Source organism: Chlorocebus sabaeus, chromosome 2, assembly GCF_047675955.1.
Source record: "Chlorocebus sabaeus isolate Y175 chromosome 2, mChlSab1.0.hap1, whole genome shotgun sequence".
In the NCBI taxonomy this organism is placed as follows: Eukaryota; Metazoa; Chordata; class Mammalia; order Primates; family Cercopithecidae; genus Chlorocebus; species Chlorocebus sabaeus.
Genome location: NC_132905.1, coordinates 392,318 through 415,923, shown reverse-complemented (window position 1 = coordinate 415,923; position 23,606 = coordinate 392,318). Strand labels below are relative to the sequence as shown.

Here is a 23,606-nt window from a genome sequence, read left to right as displayed (position 1 = left end):
GCAAATTCCAGAAGTTACTGGGTTTTTCCAACTATGAATACTTCAGAGTGTATCCTTAATCTAACTGATTAGGAAATTACTTAAAAAGTAACTTTTTGGAAGTCCAAGTCCATGTGAGGACAAAAAAGAATAACTTCCATGTTATAATAGGTAATAGTATTACATTAAATGATAACACATTTAATGGTAATACCTCTTCCATATTCAAATATCCACAATTATTACTGTGATGTCTCTATTTCTGTAAGTGCATAGCTTTATTTTTGCTCCTTTTTACTTTCCTCTTAGAAGAAATATTTACCAAGCCTTCTAGTGGGTAATTTTCTTTTTTAGCCAATAGTTCAGGCTGACCATGTAATCATCCCTAGTTCTAGTTCTTTGAGTCTCTTCCTCTTTTTTCTTTTGAAACCGAATCTCGCTGTTCTGTCACCCATGCTGGAGTGCAGTGGCACAATCTTGGCTCACTGCAATCTCTGCCTCCCTGGCCCAAGCCATCCTCCCACCTCAGCCTCCCTGATAGCTGATACTCCAGGCGCGTACTGCCACGCCTAGCTAAGTTTTGTATTTTTTGTAGAGATGGGATGTCGCCGTGTTGCCCAGGCTGGTCTCGAATCCCTGATCCCCTTGATGAGAGATCTGACATATCCCTGTGATGCTTCCTCTGGGCCAGGCATTGCTCCAAGAATTTCATGCACATTCATTCATCTGTGCGACAGCCCCGTAGGTAGGCCCTGCAGTCACACCATTTGACAGGGGAGGAAACAGGAATAGAAGAACTGAGTGGCCCAAGGCTTCAAGGCTCAGAGGGCTCCAGTTGCCCCCCGCTCTTGTTCCATCCCCTGCTCCACCCAGTGCTGCTTGCCATGTCAGCATCAGGCCTTATCTGAAGGCTTCTGGAGCATCTTACAGACACTCTCCTTGCCACCATTCAGGACTGATAAGTTCTCTTAGATTTGTGTTGGATTTTTTTTTTTTAAGACGGAGTTTCACTCTTGTTGCCCAGGCTGGAGTGCAATGGCGCGAACTCTACCTCATGGGTTCAAGGGATTCTCTTGCCTCAGCCTCCCGAGTAGCTGGGATTACAGGCACCTGCCACCACACCCAACTAATTTTTGTATTTAGTAGAGGCGGGGTTTCACCATGTTGGCCAGGCTGGTCTCGAACTCCTGACCTCAGGTGACCCGGCCTTGGTTTCCCAAAGTGCTGGGATTACAGATGTGAGCCACCACACCCGGCCCAGGATTTCTTATATATTCTGGATGTTCATCCCTTGTGAAGTACATAGTTTGCAGATATTTGCTCCTATTGTTTGGGTTGTCTTTTCACTTGATACAGTGTCCTTTGATGCACAAACATTTTAAATTTTGATGCAGTTCAATTTATTGTTTCTTTATTGCCTGTGTCTTTGTCGTCAGATTTAAGAAACCATCGCCTCATCCGAGGCTTTTCATACGAGGATTTTCACCTATGTTTTCTTCTAAGAGTTCTGTAGTTTTAGCTGTTAAATTTAGGTCTTTGATCCATTTTGAGTTAATTTTTGTATATGTTATTAGGTGAGGGTCCACTTCATTCTTTTTTTTTTTTTTTTTTTTGAGACAGAGTCTCGCTCTGTCTCCCAGGCTGAAGGGCAGTGGCGCGATCTCCACTCACTGCAGGCTCCGTCACCTCCCAGGTTCATGCCATTCTCCTGCCTCATCCTCCCAAGAAGCTGGGACTACAGGTGCCCACCACCACTCCTGGCTAATTTTTTTGTATTTTTAGTAGAGATGGGGTTTCACCGTGTTCGCCAGGATGGTCTCGATCTCCTGACCTCGTGATCCACCCGCTTTGGCCTCCCAAAGTGCTGGGATTACAGGCGTGAGCCACTGTGCCCGGCCCCACTTCATTCTTTTGCATGGGGATTTCCAGTTTTCCCAGCACCATTTGTTGAAAAGAATGCCTTTTCTCCACTGAATGGTCTTGACTGTCTTGTCCAGAATCAATTGGCCGTACATATATGGGTTTATTTGTGAGCTCTCTCTTCTCTTTCATTGGTATATATGTTTTATGCCAGTACCACACTGTTTTGATTATTATAGCTTTGTAATAAGTTTTAAACTCAGGAAGTAGTAGTTATTCACCATTTGCTCTCTTTTTCAAGATTGTTTTGTTTCTGGATCCTTTGCAATTTCATATGAATTTTAGGATCGGATTGTCCAATTCTGCATAAAAGACAGTTTGAATTTGATATGGATTGCACAGAATGTGTAGATCTGTTTGGGGCATATTGCCATCTTTACAATATTAAGCCTTCTGGCTGGGCATGGCAGCTCACGCCTATAATCCCAGTACTTTGGGAGGCTGAGGCTGGCATATCACTTGAGGTCAGGAGTTCAAGACCAGCCTGGCCAATGTGGTGAAACCCCATCTCTACTAAAAATAAAAAACAAATTAGTTGGAGGTGGTGCACACCTGTAATCCCCGCTACACAAGAGGGTGAGGCAGGAGAATCGCTTGAACCTAGGAGGAAGAGGTTGCAGTGAGCTGAGATCATGCCACTGCACTCCAGCCTGGGCAACAGAGCGAGACTCCATCTTTTTTTTTTTTTTTGAGAGGGAGTCTCACTCTGTCACCCAGGCTAGAGTGCAGTGGCCGGATATCAGCTCACTGCAAGCTCCACCTCTCGGGTTTATGCCATTCTCTTGCATCAGCCTCCGGAGTAGCTGGGACTACAGGCGCCCGCCACCTTGCCCGGCTAGTTTTTTGTATTGTGAGACTCCATCTTAGACAACAACAGTAACAAAAGAAAAAAACAATATTAAGTCTTCCAATTCATGAACGAAGGATCTGTCCATTTATTTAGGTCTTTAATTTCTTTCAACAGTGTTTTGTACTGTACAAGTCTTGCACAATCTTGGTTAAATAAGTATTATTTTTGATGCTTCTCTAAGGAATTGTTTTTGTTTTCCTTTTTTTTTTTTTTTTTTTGAGACAGAGTCTTGCTCTGTCACCCAATCTGGAGTGCAGTGGCACAATCTCGACTCACTGCAACCTCCACCTCCCGGGTTCAAGCGATTCTGCTACCTCAGCCTCCCAAGTAGCTGGGACTACAGGTGCCTGCCACCACGCCCGGCTAATTTTTTGTATGTTTAGTAGAGACAGGATTTCACCATGTAGCCAGGATGGTCTTGAACTCTTGACCTCAGGTGATCCGCCTGCCTCGGCCTCCCAAAGTGCTGGGATTACAGGCTTGAGCCACCACACCTGGCCGATTTTTAAAAAAAAATAAGATCTTGTTCTGTCGCCCAGGCTGGAGGGCGGTGGCATGATCATGGCTCACTGCAACCTCAAATTCCTGGGCTCAGGGGATCCTCCTACCTCATCCTCCTGAGTAGGTGAGACTACAGGTGTGAGCCACCATGCCCAGCTAATTTTTTAATTTTTCTGTAGAGGTAGGGTCCTGCTTTGCTGCCTAGACTGGTCTTAAACTCCAGGGCTCAAGCAATCCTGCCTCAGCCTCCCAAAGTGCTGAGATTACAGGGGTGAGTCACTGCACTGCACCCAGCTGTGTTGGTTTTTTTCAAATGCTTTTTTGCTTTAGATGATCATGTGTGGTTTTTTTCCTTTCATTCTGTTAATGTAGTATATTAATTGATTTTCGTATGTTGAACCATCCTTGAATTCCTCAGATAAATCACCCATAGTCATGGTATATTATCTTTTTATTATTTTTGTAGAGATGAGATTTCACTCTGTTGCCCAAGCTGGTCTCGAACTCCTGAGCTAAAGTGATCCTCCTGCCTCAGCCTCCCAAAGCACTGGGATTATAGGCGTGAGCCACCTGGCCCTATCTATTTGCTTTTTTTTTTTTTTTTTTAAATGAGATGGAGTTTCACTGTGTTGCCCAGGCTGGAGTGAGTGGCACGATCTCAGCTCACTGCAACTTCCACCTCCCGGGTTCAAGCGATTCTCTTGCCTCAGGCTCCTGAGTAGCTGGGACTACAGGTGCCCGCCACTACACCCAGCTAATTTTTTGTATTTTTAGTAGAGACAGTGTTTCACCATGTTGGACAGGCAGGTCTCGAACTCCTGACCTCATGATTTGCCCACCTCGGCCTCCCAAAATGCTGGGATTACAGGTGCGAGCCACCGCACCCAGCCTTATCTTTTTAACAGTTAAAAGTTTAAGGCTTTATCGTGTAATAACATTACTGGATTTGATTTGCTGCTGTTTTGTTGAGGGTATTTGCATCTCTATTCATAAGGGATATTGGTCTGTAGTTTTCTTTTCTTGACATGTCTTTGTGTAGCTTTGATGTCAGCATAATACTGGTCTCATGGAATGAGTTAGGAAGTATTCTTTATATTGTGGGAAGAGGTAAAAAGGGATTGGTGTTAATTCTTAAAATGTTTGATCGAATTCAACAGTGAAATGATATATACAATCATATATATATAGAGAGAGAGAGAGAGAGATGGACTTTTCTTTTGTTGGAAGTTTACTGACTATTGATTCAGTTTCTTTATATGAAATTGATTTTTCTTTTTGGAAGCTAAAAAGTACAATAACTGTAGTGAAAGTTTCTGAACTTTTTTTTCATTGGAAGTTTTTTGACTGCTGATTCTTTATTTGTTTTAGGTCTATTCAGATTTTCTGTTTCTTCTTGAGTCAGTTTGGTCTCTTTCTGTTGCCCAGGCTGGAGTGCAGTGGCGCCATCTTGGCTCACTGCAACTTCTACCTCCCGAGTTCAAGTGATTCTCCCACCTCAGCCCCCCCAGTATCTCAGACTACAGGCGCCCACCAGCATACCTGGCTAATTTTTGTATTTTTAGTAGGGACAGGGTTTCACCATGTTGGCCAGGCTGGTCTCGAACTCCTGACCTCAGGTGATCCACCCGCCTCAGCCTCCCAAAGTGCTGGGATTGCAGACATGAGCCACCGCACCCGGCCTTGAGTCAGTTTCGATAGTTTGCATGCATGTTTCCAGGAATTTGTCCATTTTGTCTTATGTTATCTAATCTGTTACCACACAATTGTTCATAGTATCCTTTTATAGCCCTGGTTACTTCTGTAAGATCAGTAGTAATAGCTCCACTTTCTCTCTTGATTTTAGCAATTTGAGTCATCTCTTTTTTTTTTTTTTTTTGAGATGGAATCTCACTGTGTCACCCAGGCTGGAGTGCAGTGGCATGATCTTGGCTCACTGCATCCTCTGCCTCCCAGGTTCAAGCAATTCTGCCTTAGCCTCCCGAGTAGCAGGGATTACAGGCATGAGTCACCATGCCCAGCTAGTTTTTTGGGGTTTTTTTTGTTTTTTTTGGTTTTTTTGAGATGGAGTCTCTTTCTGTCTCCCAGGCTGGAGTGCAGTGGTGCAATCTTGCTCATTGCAACTTCCGCCTCCTGGATTTCAGCAATTCTCCTGCCTCAGCCTCCCGAGTAGCTGGAACTATAGGTGTCACCACCATGCCCAGCTAATATTTGTATTTTTAGTACAGACGGGATTTCACCATGTTGGCTAGGCTGATCTTGGACTCCCTACCTCAGGTGATCTGCCCACCTCGGCCTCCCAAAGTGCTGGGATTACAGGCGTGAGCCACCGCGCATGGCCTGTTTTTTCTTCTTGGTCAGTTTTTCTAAAGGTTTGTCAATTTTGTTGATCTTTTTTGTTGCTGATCTCTATTGTTTTCCCATTCTGTTTCATTTATTTCCATTTTAACCTTTGCTTCCTTTTTTCTGCTGGTTTGGGTTTAATTTGCTCTTTTTTTCCCTAATTCTTTAAGGTGCATAGTTAAGTTATTGATTTGAGATGTCTCTTTTTTCTTCTCTTCTTTTTTTTTTTTCTTTTTTTTGCTGTTGAGACGGAGTCTCTCTCTGTCACCCAGACTGGAGTGCAGTGGCGTAATCTCAACTCACTGCAGCCTCTGCCTCCCAGGCCATTCTCCTACCTGAGCCTCCCAAGTAGATGTTTCTTGGCCAACGTGTTTCTTTTTTTTTTTTTTTTTTTTTTTTTTTTTTGAGGCGGAGTCTTGCTCTGTCGCCCAGGCTGGAGTGCAGTGGCACTATCTCGGCTCACTGCAAGCTCCGCCTCCTGGGTTCATGCCATTCTCCTGCCTCAGCCTCCCGAGTAGCTGGGACTACAGGCGCCCGCCACCACGCCCGGCTAATTTTTTTGTATTTTTAGTAGAGATGGGGTTTCACCGTGTTAACCAGGATGGTCTCGATCTCCTGACCTCGTGATCCACCCATCTCGGCCTCCCAAAGTGCTGGGATTACAGGCTTGAGCCACCGCACCCGGCCTCGTGTTTCTTTTTGAATGTAAGCATTTACTGCTACAGATTTCCCTCTAAACACTGCTTTCACTGCATTCCATAGACTGTTTTTTGTTTGTTGCTGTTTTTTTTTGTTGTTGTTGCTGTTTTGTTGTTTGAGACACAGTCTCACTTTGTTGCTGTTGGGAGAGCAGTGAAGTGATCATAGCTCACTGTAGCCTTGAACTCCTGGACTCAATCAGTCCTCCTGCCTCAGCCTCCCAAGTAACTGGGACTACAGGTGTACACCGCTGCACCTAACTAATTTCTTTTATAAGTTTTTGCAGAGGCCAGGCACAGCGGCTCATACCTGTAATCCCAGCACTTTGGGAGGAGGAGGCAGGCAGATCACCTGAGGTCAGGAGTTGGAGACCAGCCTGGTCAACATGATGAAACCCTGTCTCTACTAAAAGTACAAAAATTAACTGGGCATGGTGGCTCATGCCTGTAATCTCAGCTACTCAGGAGGCTGAGGCAGGAAAATCGCTTCAATCCGGGAGGCGGAAGTTGCAGGGAGCTGAGATTATGCCACTGCACTCCAGCCTGGGTAACGAGGTGACAAGAGTGAGACTCTGTCTCAAAAAAAAGAAAAAAAGAAAAGGCCAGGCACAGTAGCTCACGTCTGTAATCCCAGCACTTTGGGAGGCCAAGTTGGGTGGATCACCTGAGATCAGGAGTTGGAGACCAGCCTGGCCAACATGATGAAACCCCGTCTCTACTAAAAATACAAAAATTAGCTGGGCGTGGTGGCAGGCACCTGTAATCCCAGCTACTCAGGAGGCTGAGGCAGGAGAATCACTTGAACCTGGGAGGCAGAAGTTACAGTGAGTCGGGATTACGCCCTTACACTCCAGCCTGGGTGACAAGAGCAAAATTCTATCTCAAAAAAAGAAGAAAAAAAAAAGTTTTTGCAGAGACAGGGTTTCACTTTGTTACCCAGGCTGGTGTCAGACTCCTGACTTCAAGCCCCTACTGCGTCGACCTCCCAGAGTGCTGAGATGATGGGCGTGAGCCGCTGCACCCTGCACCTGGCTGCTTTGTTCTGTTGTATTTCCATTTTCATTGATCTCAAGATATCCTCATCTCCTTTCTGTTTTTTTGTTCGACTCATCGGTTATTCAAGAGTGTCTTTATTTCTGCCTATTTGTAAATTTTCCAAAAAAAAAAAATTTTTTTTTTTTTTTTTTTGAGAAAGAGTCTTGCTCTGTCACCCGGGCTAGAGAATAGAGGTGCACAATCTTGCCTCACTGCAACCTCTGCCTCCTGGGTTCAGGTGATGCTCCCACCTCAGCCTTCCCGGTAGCTGGGATTACCAGCACGTGCCACCACACCTGGCTAATTTTTATATTTTAGTCTTACTGTGTTGGTCAGACTGGTCTTGAATTCCTGACCTCAGGTGATCTGCCTGCCTTGGCCTCCCAAAGTGCTAGGATTACAGGCGTGCATCACCATCCCCCACCCCCCAATTTTTTTTTTTAAATAGAGAGAAGGTGTCACTGTTGCCCAGGCTGGTCTTGAACTCCTGAGCTCAAGCAGTCATCCTCCTTGGCCTCCCAAGGTGCTGAGGTTACAGATGTTAGCCACAGTGCCTGGCCTTCTTTCAAGACTTTAAAAATGTCATCTCGGCCAGGTGCAGTGGCTCACGCCTGTAATCCCAGCACTTTGGGAGGCCAAGGTGGGCAGATCACGAGGTCAGGAGATCGAGACCACCCTGGCTAACATGGTGAAACCCCGTCTCTACTAAAAATAGAAACAACTAGCCAGGTGTGGGCCAGGCGCAGTGGCTCATGCCTGTAATCCCAGCACTTTGGAAGGCTGAGGTGGGCGGATCATGAGGTCAGGAGATGGAGACCACGGTGAAACCCCGTCTCTACTAAAAAATACAAAAAATTAGCCGAGCATGGTGGCGGGCGCCTGTAGTCCCAGCTACTCAGGAGGCTGAGGCGGGAGAATGGCGTGAACCTGGGAGGCGGAGCTTGCAGTGAGCCGAGATCACACCACTGTACTCCAGCCTGGGCGACAGAGCAAGACTCTGTCTCAAAAAAAAAAAAAAAAATGTCACCTCACTGCCTTCTGGCCCAGTAGTGTCTGATGAGAAATTGATTGTTAATCTTACCGAGGAACTTTTGTACACTGACTGTTCACTTCTCTCTCGCTGTTTTAGGAAATTCTGTCTTTGGGTTTCAGCAGTTTGACTGTAATGTATCAGTGTGGATCTCCGAATTTATAAGCTACTTGGAGTTCATTGGACTTATTGGATGTGTAGATTCATGCCTTTCATTAAATTTGAAAAGTTTCAGCTACTATTCTTGGCATCTTGAAATATTAGTTTTGTTTCTTCCTGTCTGTTCACCGCTTCTGAAACTTCTGTCATGCATGCGTTGGTGTGCCTCATGGTGTAACACAGGTCCCTTGGGCTCTGGGCATTTTTCTTTCTTCTTTTTTCTTTCTACTCCTCATTTTGGGTAAATTCAGCTGACCTGTCCTCAAGTTCACTGTTTCTTTCTTCTTCCTTCTCAAATCTGCTGTTGAAGCTTCTGGTGAAATTTTCACTATAGTTATTGTACTTTTTAGCTCCAAAATTTCTATTTGGTTTCTTTCTATAAAATTACCACTTTACTAATATTCTCTATTTGGTTAGACATGGTTCTTTTGCTTTCCTTTAGTTCATTATCCGTGGTTTCCTTTATTTTTAAATTTATTTTTATTTAGTTATTAATTTTTTTTTTGAAATGGAGTTTTACTCTTATCACCCAGGCTGGCGTGCAATGGCACAATCTCAGCTCACTGTAACCTCCGCCTCCTGGGTTCAAGCGATTCTCCTGCCTCAGCCTCCCAAGTAGCTGGGATTATAGGCATGTGCCACCCACCTAATTTTTGGTATTTTTAGTAGAAACTGGGTTTCACCATGTTGGCCAGGCTGGTTTCGAACTGCTAACCTCAGGTGATCTGCCCGCCTCGGCCTCCCAAAATGCAGGGATTACAGATGTGAGCCACTGCACCCAGCCTCTTTTTTAAGTATATTTAAGATAATTGATTGAAACTTTTTGTCTAGTCATTCAAATGTCTAGGCTTCTTTTTTTTTTGAGATGGAGTCTCGCTCTGTAGCCCAGGCTGGAGTGCAATGGCTTGATCTTGGCTCACTGCAACCTCTGCCTCCTGGGTTCAAGCGATTTTCCTGCCTCAGCCTCCTGAGTAGCTGGGACTATAGGTGCGTGCCACCGCGCCTGGCTAATTTTTTGTATTTTTAGTAGAGACATGGTTTCGCCATGTTAGCCAGAATGGTCTCAATCTCCTGACCTCGTGATCCTCCTGCCTTGGCCTCCCAAAGTGCTGGAATTACAGGCGTGAGCCACTGTGCCTGGCCTGTTTTTTGTGTGTGTGTGACAAAGTCTCCCTCTGTCACCCAGGCTGTAGTGGTGTGTAGTTGTGCAGTGGCACAACCCCGGCACACTGCAGCATTAACCGTCCAGGCATAAGTGATTCTCCCACCTTAGTCTCCTGAGTAGCTAGAACTACAAGCATGTGCCACCATGCCTGGTTGGTTGTGGTGTTGTTACTGTTTTAGAGACAGGGTCTTCTCCGACTGGTCTTGAACTCCTGGGCTCAAGCAGTCATCCCACCTTGGCCTCCCAAGGTGGTGAGATTACAGGTGTGAGCCACTGCACTGGGCCTGTTTCTTTATTTCCGGTGAATGGGCCACACTTTCTTGTTCTTTGCACGCCTTGTAATTTTTTGTTGAAACCTGCACAATTTGAAGATGATAGTGTGGTTACTTTGAAAATTGGATCCTCAGCTCTCTGCAGGGTTTATTATTGCTGTTTGTTGTGGATTGTCATTTCTCATTTGTTTAGTTCCTTTCCTGACCTTTTTAAATAAAGACTGTATTCCGTCAGTGGTGCTTGTTTCTGTTCTGTTAGGTTAGTGGTTAGCTTGTGCTTTGAAAGAGATTTCTTTAAATGTCTATTGGCAAAAGGATAAAGAGACTGGGCGCAGTGGCTCACACCTGTAATGCTAGGACTTTGGGAAGTGGAGGCGGGTGGATCACTTGAAGTCAGGAGTTTAAGACCAGCCTAGCCAATATGGTGAAACCCTGTCTCTATTAAAAATAGAAAAATTAACCGGGCATGGTGGCATCCACCTATAGTCCCAGCTACTGGGAAGACTGAGGCAGGAGAATCGCTTGAACCCAGGAGGCAGAGGTTGCAGTGAGCCAAGGTGGCACCACTGCACTCCAGCCTGGGCAACAGAGCGAGACTCTGTCTCAAAAAAAAAAAAAAAAAAAGGAAAAAGGATACAGAGCATCTTCCTTTCCAGGTTGCCTCTGTACAGGGGCGAGTCCTTCAGTGCCCGCCAGGCTGTTCACGGCTCTTCCTCACCCTTTACTTCTTGCTCACATGGAGCCTAAGGGTGAGCCAGAGGTGAAAGCTAAGGGCGAGCCAGAGGTGAAAGCTGGGGGCCGCCTTAGGTGTTTCTGAGCACGTGTCTCGCCCCCGCTGTGTGCATGGCCTTCTGGATTTCCAAGCATGAACAGGAGCTTTCCAAAGCCCTTAGACCTTCATGTCGCTCCTCCTAGCCTCTTCCTAGACTTTTCCGTCCGCTCTTTGCCCATCTGTTGTTGTCCCTGCTCCTGCAACTTCAGGTCATGCCTGCCTTTAAATGCCTTCAGGCTGGGCGCGGTGGCTCACACCTGTTATCCCGGCACTTTGGGAGGCCAAGGCGGGTGGATTGCCTGAGGTCAGGAGTTTGAGACCAGCCTGGCCAACATGGTGAAGTCCCATCTCTAGTAAAAATACAAAAATGAGCTGGGCATGGTGGTGGGTGCCTGTAATCCCAGCTACTTGGGAGACTGAAGCAGGAGAATTGCTTGAGCCTGGAAGGCGGAGGTTGCAGTGAGCTGAGATCATACCACTGCACTCCGGCCTGGGTGAGAGTGAAACTCCATCTCAAAAAAAAAAAAAACCTTCAACAGCACCACCCTGGAGGCTGCCCCAGCCCTGAGAGAGTTTGAGGGGGTGAAACAAAGGCAAGCCCTTCAGGGAGATACTAGAAAGGTCCAAATGCATAAGCATGATTCCTTGAGAAAACCTCTGTGTCATCCCTTCTGACACCAGCAAGCCACAGCAGAAACGCAGGCTGCCTTCCTCATGGCCACATGTGAGCTGGTAGTAGTGGCCAAGCAGAAATACCCCAGCTGTCCTCCTGAAATACCCCAGCTGTCCTGAAATTTAGCAGGGTCTTACTTTGTTGAGCAATCATGTGGTTCGTAGACACCGGAGTTCCAGAAAAGTTTATTGTGAGGTTTTGACAGTTTAATAGAAAAAAAGTTTATTGTGACAGTTTTGACAGCTGAATAGAAAAAGGTTTTTTGTGACCGTTTTGACAGCAGAATAGTTGCTTTGCTGGAGAGACAGATCCTTGAGCTGCCGACGCTGTCATTTTAGTGATATCCAGCTCTGTTGCTGAATTTTTAGCTATGCTGTTTTAAGTTATTTTCTTAGTGGTTGCTCTAGAGATGACAATGTGCGTCTTTAACTTACCACAATGTATTTCAGATTATTACTGACTTAACACTTAAAGGATAGCAATTTTTTTGTGTATGTGTGTTTCACTTCTGTCACCCAGACTGGAGTGCAATGGCGCGATCTCAGCTCGCTGCAACCTCCGCCTCCCGGGTTCAAGCAATTCTCCTGCCTCAGCCTCCCGAGTAGCTGGGATTACAGGTGCGTGCCACCACGCCCAGCTAATTTTGTATTTTTAGTAGAGACAGGGTTTCACCATGTTGGCCAGGGTGGTCTCGAACTCCTGACCTCGTGATCTGCCCACCTTGGCCTCTCAAAGTGCTGGGATTACAGGTGTGAGCGACTGCCCCGGGCCTAAGTATGGCGACGTGTCTGTAACATGGATCTACCTCTGTCGTACTATGACATAGTCCCCTCCATTTTCCTATAGCACCATCCCAACCTCCCTTCTCCTCTGACCTAGTTCCATCCTCCCTTCTCCTCTGACATAGCTCCATCCTCCCTTCTCCTCTCACATAGTTCCATCCTCCCTTCTCTCACATAGCTCCATTCCCTCTTCTCCTTCATGTGTTATTGCCGTATATACATTTATGTATGTTATAGCTTCAGCTTTTCAGTGTTGTAATTATTGCTTCAAAAGTATTTTGAAAAAAGTTGCCTGGAGGTAGTGGCTTATGCCTTTAACCCCAGCACTTTGCGGGGCTGAGGTGGGCAGGTCGCCTGAGCCAGAGAGTTGGACACCAGCCTGGGCAACATCTCTACGAAACCCCATCTCCACCAAAAGTACACAAAATCAGCCTGGTGTGGTGGCGTGTGCCTGCAGTCCTAGCTCTTTGGGGGAGGATCCCAGCTAAAGTGGGAAGATCACTTGAGCCTGGGAAGTCAAGGCTGCAGTGAGCTGAGATTGTGCCACTGCACTCCAGCCTGGGTGCAGAGCTTATCTCAAAAAAGAAGAAAAGGGGCTGGGAATGGTGGCTTATATCTGTAATCCCAGCACTTTGGGAGGCTGAGGTGGGAGGATCACCTGAGGTCAGAAGTTTAAGACCAGCTTGGCCAACATGATGAAACCCCGTTTCTACTAAAAATACAAAAAGTAGCCGGGCGTGGTGGCGGGTGTCTGTAATCCCAGCTACTCGGGAGGCTGAGGCAAGACAATCACTTGAACCCGGGAAGCGGAGGTTGCAGTGAGCTGAGATCGCACCATTGCATTCCAGCCTAGGCGACAGAGTGAGACTCTGCCTTAAAAAAAAGAAAAAGAAAAGAAAAGAAATTAAAATCTGGACACTGTGGTTCATTCCTGTAATCCCAAAGCCTTGGGAGGCTGAGGCAGGAGGATCACTTGAGGCCAGGAGTTCAACACCAGCCTGGGCAACATAGTGAGACCCCATCTCTATTTTAAAAAGAAAGAAATTAAAAGAGAAAAAAGTATACTTGTAGGTTTTTGTATCCCCCATATTTTACCATTTTTGTTGCCCCTTTTTCTTTCCTGTGAATTTGAGTTACTGTCTAGTGCCATTTCCTTTTATCCTGAAGAACTTCATGTAGAAATTTTTTTTTTTTTTTTTTGAGGCAAAGTCTCACTGTGTTGCCCAGGCTGGAGTGCAATAATGTGGTCTCAGATCACTACAACCTCCACCTCCCTGGTTCAAGCGATTCTCCAGCCTCAGCCTCCTGAGTAGCTGAGACTGCAGGCACCTGCCACCACACCCAGCTAATTTTTTTGGTATTTTCAGTAGAGACAGGGTTTCACCATGTTGGCCAGGCTAGTGTTGAACTGATCTCAGGTGATCCGCCTGCCTCTGCCTCCCAAAGTACTGGGATTACAGTTGTGAGCCCCTGCACCCAGCCTGGATAATTTTTAATGATTTTTTTTTCTTCTGCTATCTCAAATCTGCTGTTGAGTACATCTAATTAATTTTTTTTTTTTTTTTTTTTTTTTTTTTTTTGGAGTCAGAGTCTCGCTCTATCACCCAGGCTGGAGTACAATGGAATGATCTCAGCTTACTGCAACCTCCGCCTCTCGGGTTCAAGTGATTCTCCTGCCTCACCCTCCCAAGTAGCTGGGACTGTAGGTGTCCACCACCATGCCCAGCTAATTTTTTTTTTTTAGTAGAGGCAGGGTTTCACCATGTTGGCCAGGCTGGTCTCGAACCCCTGACCTTAGGTGATCCGCCCGCCTTGGCCTCTCAAAATGCTGGGATTACAGGCATGAACCACTGCGTCCAGCCTGGAATTTTTTTTTAATAGGTTTTTTGTTTGTTTGTTTTTGAGACAGAGTCTTGCTGTCGCCCAGGCTGGAGTGCAATGATGCAGTCTCGGCTCACTGCAACCTCTGCCTTCCAGGCTCAAGCGATTCTTGTGCCTCAGCCTCCCCAGTAGCTGGGACTACAGGTGCCCTCCACCACACCTGGTTAAATAATTTTTGTAGTTTTAGTAGAGACAGGATTTCACCATGTTGGCCAGGCTGGTCTTGAACTCCTGACTTCAGGTGATCCGCCCGCCTTGGCCTCCCAAAGTCTAGGGATTAGAGGCTTGAGCCACCGCTCCTGACCATAGCTTTAGTTTTTAGAGTAGTTTTAGGTTCATAACATAATTGAGTGGAGGATACAGAGATTTCACATATACCCCTGACCCCCACACAATCGCAACAGCCCCTCCCCACAACACCATCATGCTCCTCACCAGACTGGTGTGTTTATTACAGTCCAAAAGCCTACATTGACCCATCATTGTCACCCAGGGTCCATCGTTTACATTAGGGTTGACTCTTGGTGGTGTACACTCTGTGGGTTTTGACACCTGTGTAATGACAGGCATCTACTCTTGTGGTATCAGACAGAGAAGCTGCACCACCTTACCCCTTCTCTGTACTCTACCTGTTCATCCTGCCCTCCCCACTACAGTCAGTAAAAATTTCCTTTCAGTGATTGTCTTTTTTTTTTTTTTTTTTGAGACGGAGTCTTGCTCTGTTACCCAGGCTGGAGTGTAGTGGTGCAATCTTGGCTCACTGCAAGCTCTGCCTCCCGGGTTCACACCATTCTCCTGCCTCAGCCTCCCGAGTAGCTGGGACTATAGGCACCCGCCACCACTGCCCAGCTAATTTTTTGTATTTTTAGTAGAGACGGAGTTTCACCATGTTAGCCAGGATGGTCTCGATCTCCTGACCTCATGGTCTGCCTGCCTCAGCCTCCCAAAGTGCTGGGATTACAGGCGTGAGCCACCGTGTCCAGCCTCAGTGATTGTCCTTTTTAACTCTGGAATTTCCATTTGATTTTTTTTTTTCTTTTTTTTGAGATGGAGTCTTCCTCTGTTGCCCAGGCTGGAGTGCAGTGGTGCCATCTTGGTTCACTGCAACCTCTGCCTCCTGGGTTCAAGCAATTCTCCTGTTTCAGCCTCCCAAGTAGCAGGGAGTACAGGCTCATGCCACCACGCCTGGCTAATTTTTGTATTTTTAGTAGAGATGGGGTTTCTCAATATTGGTCAGGCTGGTTTTGAACTTTTGACCTCAGGTGATCCACATGCCTCAGCCTCCCAGTGTGCTGGGATTACAGGCGTGAGCCACCGCGCCCAGCCTCCATTTGATTTATTTTATATCATTTCTTTTTTAAGATTCCCTAGGCTGGGTGCGGTGGCTCACACCTGTAATCCCAGCACTTTGGGAGGCTGAGGTGAGTGGATTACCTGAGGTCAGGAGTTTGAGACCAGCCTGGCCAACATAGTGAAACCCCATCTTTACTAAAAATACAAAAGTTAGCTGGGCGTGGTAACTCACACCTGTAGTCCCAGCTATTCCGGAGGCTGAGGCCTGAGAATAGCTTGAACTTGGGAGGTGGTAGTGAGCTCAGATGATGCCACTGCACTCCAGCCTGGTTGACAGAGTAGGACTTGGTCTCAAAAAGAAAAAGAAAAAGGATTCCCTATTTCTTGAATCATTGTCATCATATTTTCATTTAACTCTTTGAACATACTTACAGTAGCTGCTTTGAAGTCTTTGCTAAATTCAACATCTGGGCCCACTCAGAGTCAGATTATACAAACTGCTTTTTTTCCTAAATATGGATCATGATTTCCTGTTTACCTGTCTTGTAATTTTTTTTGTCAAAAGTGGATATTTCAGATGATCTGTGTCTGGATTCGGAGTTGTTTTCCTGAGTCTTGTGTTCTGTTTGTTTTAGTTAAGTTGTTTGGACTTAAACTGCAATACCTGCCCACACAGCCCTGTAGCCTCTGATATCTCTGCTCAGATTTTTAAATTCTTTTTTTTTTTTTTTTTTTTTTTAGTTAGAGTCTTGTTCTATTGCCCAGGCTGGAGTACACTGGTGCCATCTCAGCTCACTGCAGCCTCCACCTCCCAAGTTCAAGTGATTCTCCTGCCTCAGCCTGCCGAGTAGCTGGGATTACAGATGCGTGCCACCACGCCTGGCTATTTTTTTGTATTTTTAGTAGAGACGGGGTTTAACCATGTTAGCCAGGATGGTCTCAATCTCCTGACCTCATGATCCGCCTGCCTCGGCCTCCCAAAGTGCTAGGATTACAGGCGTGAGCCACTGCACGCGGCCTTAAATTCTATTTTTTACTCTGGCTTCCTAGCAATTGCTTCTGTGTTCGCATATGGTAGTGGTCAGCCATTGATTTGGGCAAGAGGGTATGTCAGACACTCCTAATCCAAAGGCTCCCCGCCACCCTGTGGGGTTTCAGAGCACGCTAGGAGTTCAGCCAGCTCCTCTCTCTTTGCTTTCACTTTCCCCTGGCCTCTCTTGGAGCTCCCAACACCTGCAGTGGTTTCCTCAAGAGCCAGGCCCTTTTTGGGAGAGCTGAGCCCTTCTGTGGCTCTCTGATTTTCAGAGTCTTCCTGTTAAGTATCTGGCTGGCCCAGTGCTCACTCCAGCTGGGATCACAACCCCAGATGATCAGGGCTGTCAGTTTTCTTTGTGTTTATCGAGTCACCACTTTTAACTACGAGGTCTGGGTTTTGCCTTCTGTCCCACATCCACCTCTGCTGGTGTTGGGTTTTGCAGCCAGCCCTGACCTGGTAAAACACTCAGGTTTGCTGACTCAGGAGTAGGAGCCAGTGGCAGCCCCAGGTGCAAAGGCTGCAGACTTCCCAGTGTTCTGACCCAAGGCCCAGCGTTTTTCAAGAAGGATCTCTTCTCAGTGAGTTCTCAGCTTGGGTCAGTTTCCCGAACTCTGAAAAGTTCTGAATCAGTGAGTTTTGATAATTTTGTCTAGTTTTAGATTTTTTTTTTGAGACTGAGTTTCACTTCATCACCCAGGCTGAAGTGCAGTGGTGCGATCTCAGCTCACTGCAACGTCCACCTTTTGGGTTCAAGTGATTCTCCTGCCTTGACCTCCCGAGCAGCTATAGTTATAGGCGTGCGCCATTACACCTGGCTTATTTTTAAATTTTTGGTAGAGACAGGGTTTCACCATGTTGGCCAGGCTGGTCTCGATCTGTTGACCTCATGATCCACCCACCTCTGCCTCCCAAAGTGCTGGGATTACAGGTGTGAGCCACCGCGCCTGGCCTGGATTCGGTTCAGCGACCTTTCTACTTGGGTGTGGCTGAAACTCAGAAGCTTCTTTTAGTTTTAGATGTTGGTTGTTTTCAGGGTTAAGTCTCTACGTACTCTGGAGTGTATTTCTGTCAATGCTGTGAGGCAGGTAATTGGGTTGGGACCTTTAATGATCTTTAATGTATGAAAACGCAGTTTTTAATTTTCTTTTATGAAATCCAGGGTCTTTCCCCCCACACCCCATCTGCGATGCTTCCTCTGCACACGAGGCTTTCTGTAAGAGTGGGGGCTCTCCCTGAGGGCTCTCCTTTGCTCCATTGATCAATTCGCCTGTTCTTTTGGTTTTCAATTAACTTCATGGATATGCCATTAACTCAGCTACTCTCCATGGTTAGAAATTTAGGTTATTTCCAAGTTTTTCATATTTGGTTAAGTCTTTACATGCATTCTCCTTAACAATCATGTCGCTGAGGCGGAAGGATTACATGAGCCCAGGAGTTCAAGACCAGCCTGGCCAACATGGCAAGACCTTGTCTCAACAAAAAAATTCAAAAATTAGCTGGCATGGTGGCACACAACCACGTGAGAGGCTGAGGCACGAGGATTGCTTGAGCCCAGGAGGTGGAGGTTGCAGTGAGCGCACCATGCGCTTCAGCCTGGGCAAGACAGCAAGGTTCTACTGCACACACAAAAATCATAGAAGCACTTTCTGGGTTAAAGAGTTTACCAATTTCAAGGCTTTTAATATTGTCAAATATTCTAGAAGAGGTTTGATTAATTGATGGTAGGGTGTGTTGAAGGGGCGTATTTCATCCAATTCACTCTGGGTTTAGCCCTTTCTTTGTGAATGTGTTCTCTGTTTCCCTTCAGTCAGTCTCTGCTGTAGTGCGTTTGAGGCACAGTCCTGTAGCCCCTGGTTCTCCCTGGTCATTGGCAGGGCGCTGTGTGCCTAAGAGCAGTAGGCACGAGGCGGAACTGCCCAAAATCCTGGCCTGGGGAGGTGTGCGAGGCCACCTTTGTCTACCCATGAGACAAACTCCCTGTCCCCCCTCCCTCTGCTCCACCCACCCGTTCCCACTGGAAAGACAGCCCTGGCTTCATGTCATGGGCTGAAGGCCTGTCCTCAGTTGCTTTTGTTTTTTTTGGAGACAGTCTCACTCTGTTGTCCAGGCTGGAGTGTGGTGGCACAATCTCGGCTCACTGCAACCTCCGCCTCCTGGGTTCAAGTGATTCTTGTGCCTCAGCCTCCCGAGTAGGTGGGACTACAGGCACGCGCCACTGCGCCTGGCTAATTTTTGTATTTTTAGTAGAGACGGGTTTCTCCACGTTGGTCAGGCTGGTCTTGAACTCCTGACCTCGTGATCCACCCGCCTCGGCCTCCCAAAGTGCTGGAATTACAGGCGTGAGCCACCGCGCCCGGCCGCTCAGTTGCTTTTGTGGGGTTAAAAGAAACTTCCTTTTGAAACGATGGCACATGGCCGGGCGCAGTGGCTCAAGCCTGTAATCCCAGCACTTTGGGAGGCCGAGACGGGCGGATCACGAGGTCAGGAGATCAAGACCATCCTGGCTAACACGGTGAAACCCTGTCTCTACTAAAAAATACAAAAAACTAGCCGGGCGAGGTGGTGGGCGCCTGTAGTCCCGGCTACTCGGGAGGCTGAGGCAGGAGAATGGCGTAAACCCAGGAGGCGGAGCTTGCAGTGAGCTGAGATCTGGCCACTGCACTCCAGCCTGGGCCACAAAGCGAGACTCCGTCTCAAAAAAAAAAAAAAAAAAAAAAGAAACGATGGCACGGCAGCAGTGGACGGCGGTTAGTTTTTCATGTCTTTATTTGGCAAAGTTGAAGATTGCGCTCCTGTCTGTCCCCACATTTCCTTTTCATTCTCTCTCTCTGTGTCTTGGTTTTGGTTTTAATTTTACTGGTTCACTGATATCTGAAAGTCAAGGCACCGCTATTTCATAAGCAGGTTCTCCTAGTGTGGGGGAGGACTCAGTCATAGGAGCACATGCACACCCCCAACACCTCTGCCTTGATGAACTGGCGCTGTGGCTTCCTGTGCAGTAGTGAGACTGTGGGAGCTGCTGTCAAAAGGGTGCTGCCGCACTGGGACTCCAGCAGAGGCGATGGGACACATGGGGTATATTCTTCTGGAGCAGCCAAGTCCATCCTGAGCGAGAAAATGCGGGTGTCTGTGTGTGTGATGTGTGTGACTGTGTGTGCATGTGCATACGTGTGTAAAGTGTACAGTTGACCCTTGGTGTGTGTGTGTGACTGTGTGTATGTGTGCATGTGCATACATGTGTAAAGTGTACAGTAGGCCCGTGTGTGAGTGTGTGTGAGAGACTGTGTGTACATGTGCATACGTGTGTAAAGTGTACAGTAGGCCCTTGTGTGTGTGTGTGACTGTGTATGTGTGCATGTGCGTACATGTGTAAAGTGTACAGTAGGCCCTTTGTGTGTGAGAGAGACTGTGTGCATGTGCATACGTGTGTAAAGTGTACAATTGGCCCTTGGTATCCGCGGGTTCCATAACCATCAATTCAACCAATCTCGAGTGGAAAATAATTGGGGAAGAAAAGGATGGCTGCGTCTGTACGCTGTATAACAACTATTTACATAGCTTTTACATTGTATCAGGTACTGCAAGTGCTCTAGGGATGATTTAAAGTATGTGGGAAGATGTGCATAGATTGTGTGCAAATACTATGTCATTATATATAAGGGACTTGAGCATCCTTGGGTTTTAGTGTCCTCAGGGGGTTTCCTACGGATACCAAGACTCTACTGTATGTGTGTATGCAAGTGTGAGAGTGTATGTATATGCATGTATGTGCATATGTGCATGTCATGTGTGTGCATGTGTGCATGTATGTGTATATGCGTGTATGGGTGTATATGTTAGTGCATGTGACAGTCTGCGTGTGTGCTCGTGTGTGCTCGTGTGGGTGAGTGCATGTGCACATGTGTGTGTGCGCATGTGTGTGGGTGAGGGTGCTTGTGTATATCCATGTATGACTGCATATGTATTTGCATGAGTGTGTGTATGTGTGAGTGCATGTTTATACGTGTGTGAGGGTCTCTGTGTATGACTACATGTGTATGTGTTAATATGCATGTGTGTACACGTGTATGTGTGTGCATGCGTATATGTGTGTGTGCATGCATGCATGTGTGTATGCATGTGTGAGTGTATGTGTATGTGTACGTGTGTATATGCATGTGTATGTGTGTACATGTGTATATGCATGTGTGCGCCTGTGTGTATGTACGTGTATGCATGTGTTAGTACGTGTGCATGTGTATACGAGTATGTGTACATGTGTGTATGTGCATGTATGTGTATATGTGTGCGTGTGTGTGTGTATGCATGCATGTGTCTGGCTCCCTCAGGACAGTGCCCAGGCGGATGGGTCAGTGCTCCTGGGTTTATTTGCCCCTGGTGGCCCATGTCTGAGGCCTGCCCCCTATGGCTCTGTCTGCAGGTTCTCCCATGGGCAGGTGGTCTCTCTGGATGAGCTGCGCCCCTTCCAGGACCCAGACCTGAGCTCCCTGCAGGCCGGCTCTGCGTGTCTGGCCAAGCACCAGGATGGCCTCTGGCACGCGGCGCGCATCACCGGTGAGGCTGGCCGTGGAGGCCTCCCGGGAACACCCTCCCAGGCTCCACACGTGTTATTACTGCGTGGCTGCTCCCTGCCTCCTTTGGGATGAGTGTTGGGACTGTGGCTCTGGGCCCGAAATGAGCACATCTACCCCTCAGCCTCTGCCCTGCCTTGCTCCTGATGTCCAGGGTGGTTCCCCATCAGTGGCACCTGCTGTCAAGGATGCTGACCTGCAGCTTGTCTCTGCCTCTAGATGTGGACAATGGCTACTACACAGTCAAGTTTGACTCGCTGCTGCTGAGGGAGGCCGTGGTGGAGGGGGACGGCATCCTGCCCCCACTGCGCACAGAGGCCACAGAGTCTGACTCAGACAGCGATGGCACAGGTGACTCCAGCTATGCCAGAGGTATGGCAGCAGCTGCGGAACCCAGGAGCCAGGAAGGTGGGGTCACCCTGAGAGGCTCCTGGCTTTTGAGGGCAGCGACCATCTAACCAAACTATTGGAGCGAGTGGCCACAGCGAGGGCGCCAGCCGTGCCTGGGGAGGCTGTGTGGGGCAGGGGTACAGGAGCGTGAGTGAAGGGCCGGGGTAGATCCGTGGTGGCCTTTGTCTTCAAGGAGTGTGGGTACAACAGCTACAGTCTCACTGATGGGAGGCCATGGTCATGGCTGTAGCCATGGGAGAGGAGGCGCCCGGAGTTGCCAAGGAAGTCACAGAAAATGAACAACTGATGAGGCCTGGAGTGCAAGAGGGGCAGCTCCTCTGCATGGCTTCTCAAACTTGTGACCTGGGTGCCTGGTGGATCCTGGCAGACAGAGGTTGTGTCCAGACAGCCAGGATGGAAGCTTCAGGAATGGGAACTAGTGGCCGGTGGCCAGCTCTCCAGAGGGGGGTGTGTGTATACGGGAGGTCACCTGACCCAAGCATGGTGGGCTGAGTCCAGGAGGGGTCTGCATGTTGGAGGTGTACCCAGGGATCAGTGATGGTGGTTTCTGAAGCCCCAAGTCCCTGGTGAAGGAGGACCAAACCAAGGACTCTGTGAGGGCAGGTGAGGAGCTCACGGCCTTGCGAAGGTGGAGAAGGGCAAGGGCAGGAGAGGGCTGTGGAGGAGGGGCCACGGTGCAGGAGGCTGTGGGGACTGCCATGCACTCTGCCTGGTGTCACATGCCCACAGCAGCCTCAGTGACAGAGCACGGAGCCCCAGAGGTGGGGTGTTGGGGCTCTGCCCAGGATCTGAGCTCATTGGTCAGAGCCCAGGTCACCATGCATAGTCCTCTGCCCTGGCCGGCCACTGCCCTCTGTCCCTCTCTTGCAGTGGTGGGGTCGGACACTGTGGACTCCGGGACCTGCAGCTCTGCCTTTGCCGGCTGGGAGGTGCACACGCGAGGCATAGGCTCCAGACTTCTCACCAAGATGGGCTACGAGTTTGGCAAGGGTGAGTACAAGCGGCCCTGGAGAAGTGGGCCGAGGCTGCAGCATAGCCCAGGTCCGGCAGCCATCAGGTTCCCAGCGTCCGGCAGCCATCAGGTTCCGGGGGTCCCGCAGCCATCAGGTTCCTGGGGGTCCCGCAGCCATCAGATTCCGGGGGTCCCGCAGCCATCAGGTTCCGGGGGTCCTGCAGCCATCAGGTTCCTGGGGGTCCCGCAGCCATCAGGTTCCCAGCGTCCGGCAGCCACAGCACTGCCGTTCCTGTCTCAGGTTTGGGCCGACACGCAGATGGCCGGGTGGAGCCCATCCATGCTGTAGTGTTGCCACGAGGGAAGTCGCTGGACCAGTGTGTGGAGACACTGCAGAAGCGGACCAGGGTTGGCAAGGCTGGCACCAACAAGCCCCCCAGGTGCCGGGGAAGAGGGGCCCGGCCTGGGGGCCGCCCACCCCCTCGGAATGTGTTTGACTTCCTCAATGAAAAGCTGCAAGGCCAGGCTCCTGGGGCCCTAGAGGCCGGGGCAGCCCCGGCGGGGAGGAGGAGCAAGGACATGTACCATGCCAGCAAGAGCGCCAAGCGGGCGCTGAGCCTGCGGCTCTTCCAGACCGAGGAGAAGATCGAGCGAACCCAGCGGGACATCAGGAGCATCCAGGAGGCTCTCACCCGCAATGCTGGCCGGTACGTATGGGGCCCGGCTCAGGGCAGAGGGAAACCCAGGGTGGCCCTGCCCCCAGGACACCTGTGGGAGGTCACCTGACCCAAGCATATCAGGCTGAGTCCAGGAGGGGTCTGCATGTTGGAGGACAGGCAGTGGGCACACGGGCAGTGGACATGGCAGCCTGGGGCTGGCGGCATGGCCCGGGACCCCACACTGACTGGTAAGCCCCTCCGCAGGCATAGCGTGGCGTCAGCCCAGCTGCAGGAGAAGCTGGCAGGAGCCCAGCGCCAGCTGGGGCAGCTCCGGGCTCAGGAAGCAGGCCTGCAGCAGGAGCAGAGGAAGGCAGACACCCACAAGAAGATGACTGAGTTCTAGAGAACCCTGCAAGCACTATGGATGAAGTGTGGGACCCCAGCACAGGCTGCCCTCAGAAAGACCAGTGTTGCCCAAGGAGGGGCCGGCCTGCTGGCCTGGGGCGTGCGGACCCTGCTGAGTGGAGACGGGGCTGCAGGGTCCTGTCTGGACACTTTCTTGCCCACCTGCCAGTGCCTTGGGCATTTCCTTGGCAAGGACATTAAAGTGATTTCATCACAGTGTCA

The 23,606-nt window shown here is 48.7% G+C and overlaps 1 protein-coding gene across 1 annotated transcript in view; it reads left to right on the top strand.

The window, feature by feature from the left end:
* The window catches only part of ZGPAT (zinc finger CCCH-type and G-patch domain containing), a 26,416-nt gene extending 2,810 nt beyond the window's left edge, over positions 1 to 23,606 (top strand). The window contains exons 3-7 of the mRNA XM_008010726.3: positions 20,807 to 20,940; positions 21,177 to 21,329; positions 22,239 to 22,358; positions 22,622 to 23,027; positions 23,244 to 23,606. Coding sequence (XP_008008917.3) covers positions 20,807 to 20,940; positions 21,177 to 21,329; positions 22,239 to 22,358; positions 22,622 to 23,027; positions 23,244 to 23,382 — 952 coding nt within the window. The 3' untranslated portion in view covers positions 23,383 to 23,606. The remainder of the gene's footprint in view (positions 1 to 20,806; positions 20,941 to 21,176; positions 21,330 to 22,238; positions 22,359 to 22,621; positions 23,028 to 23,243) is intronic.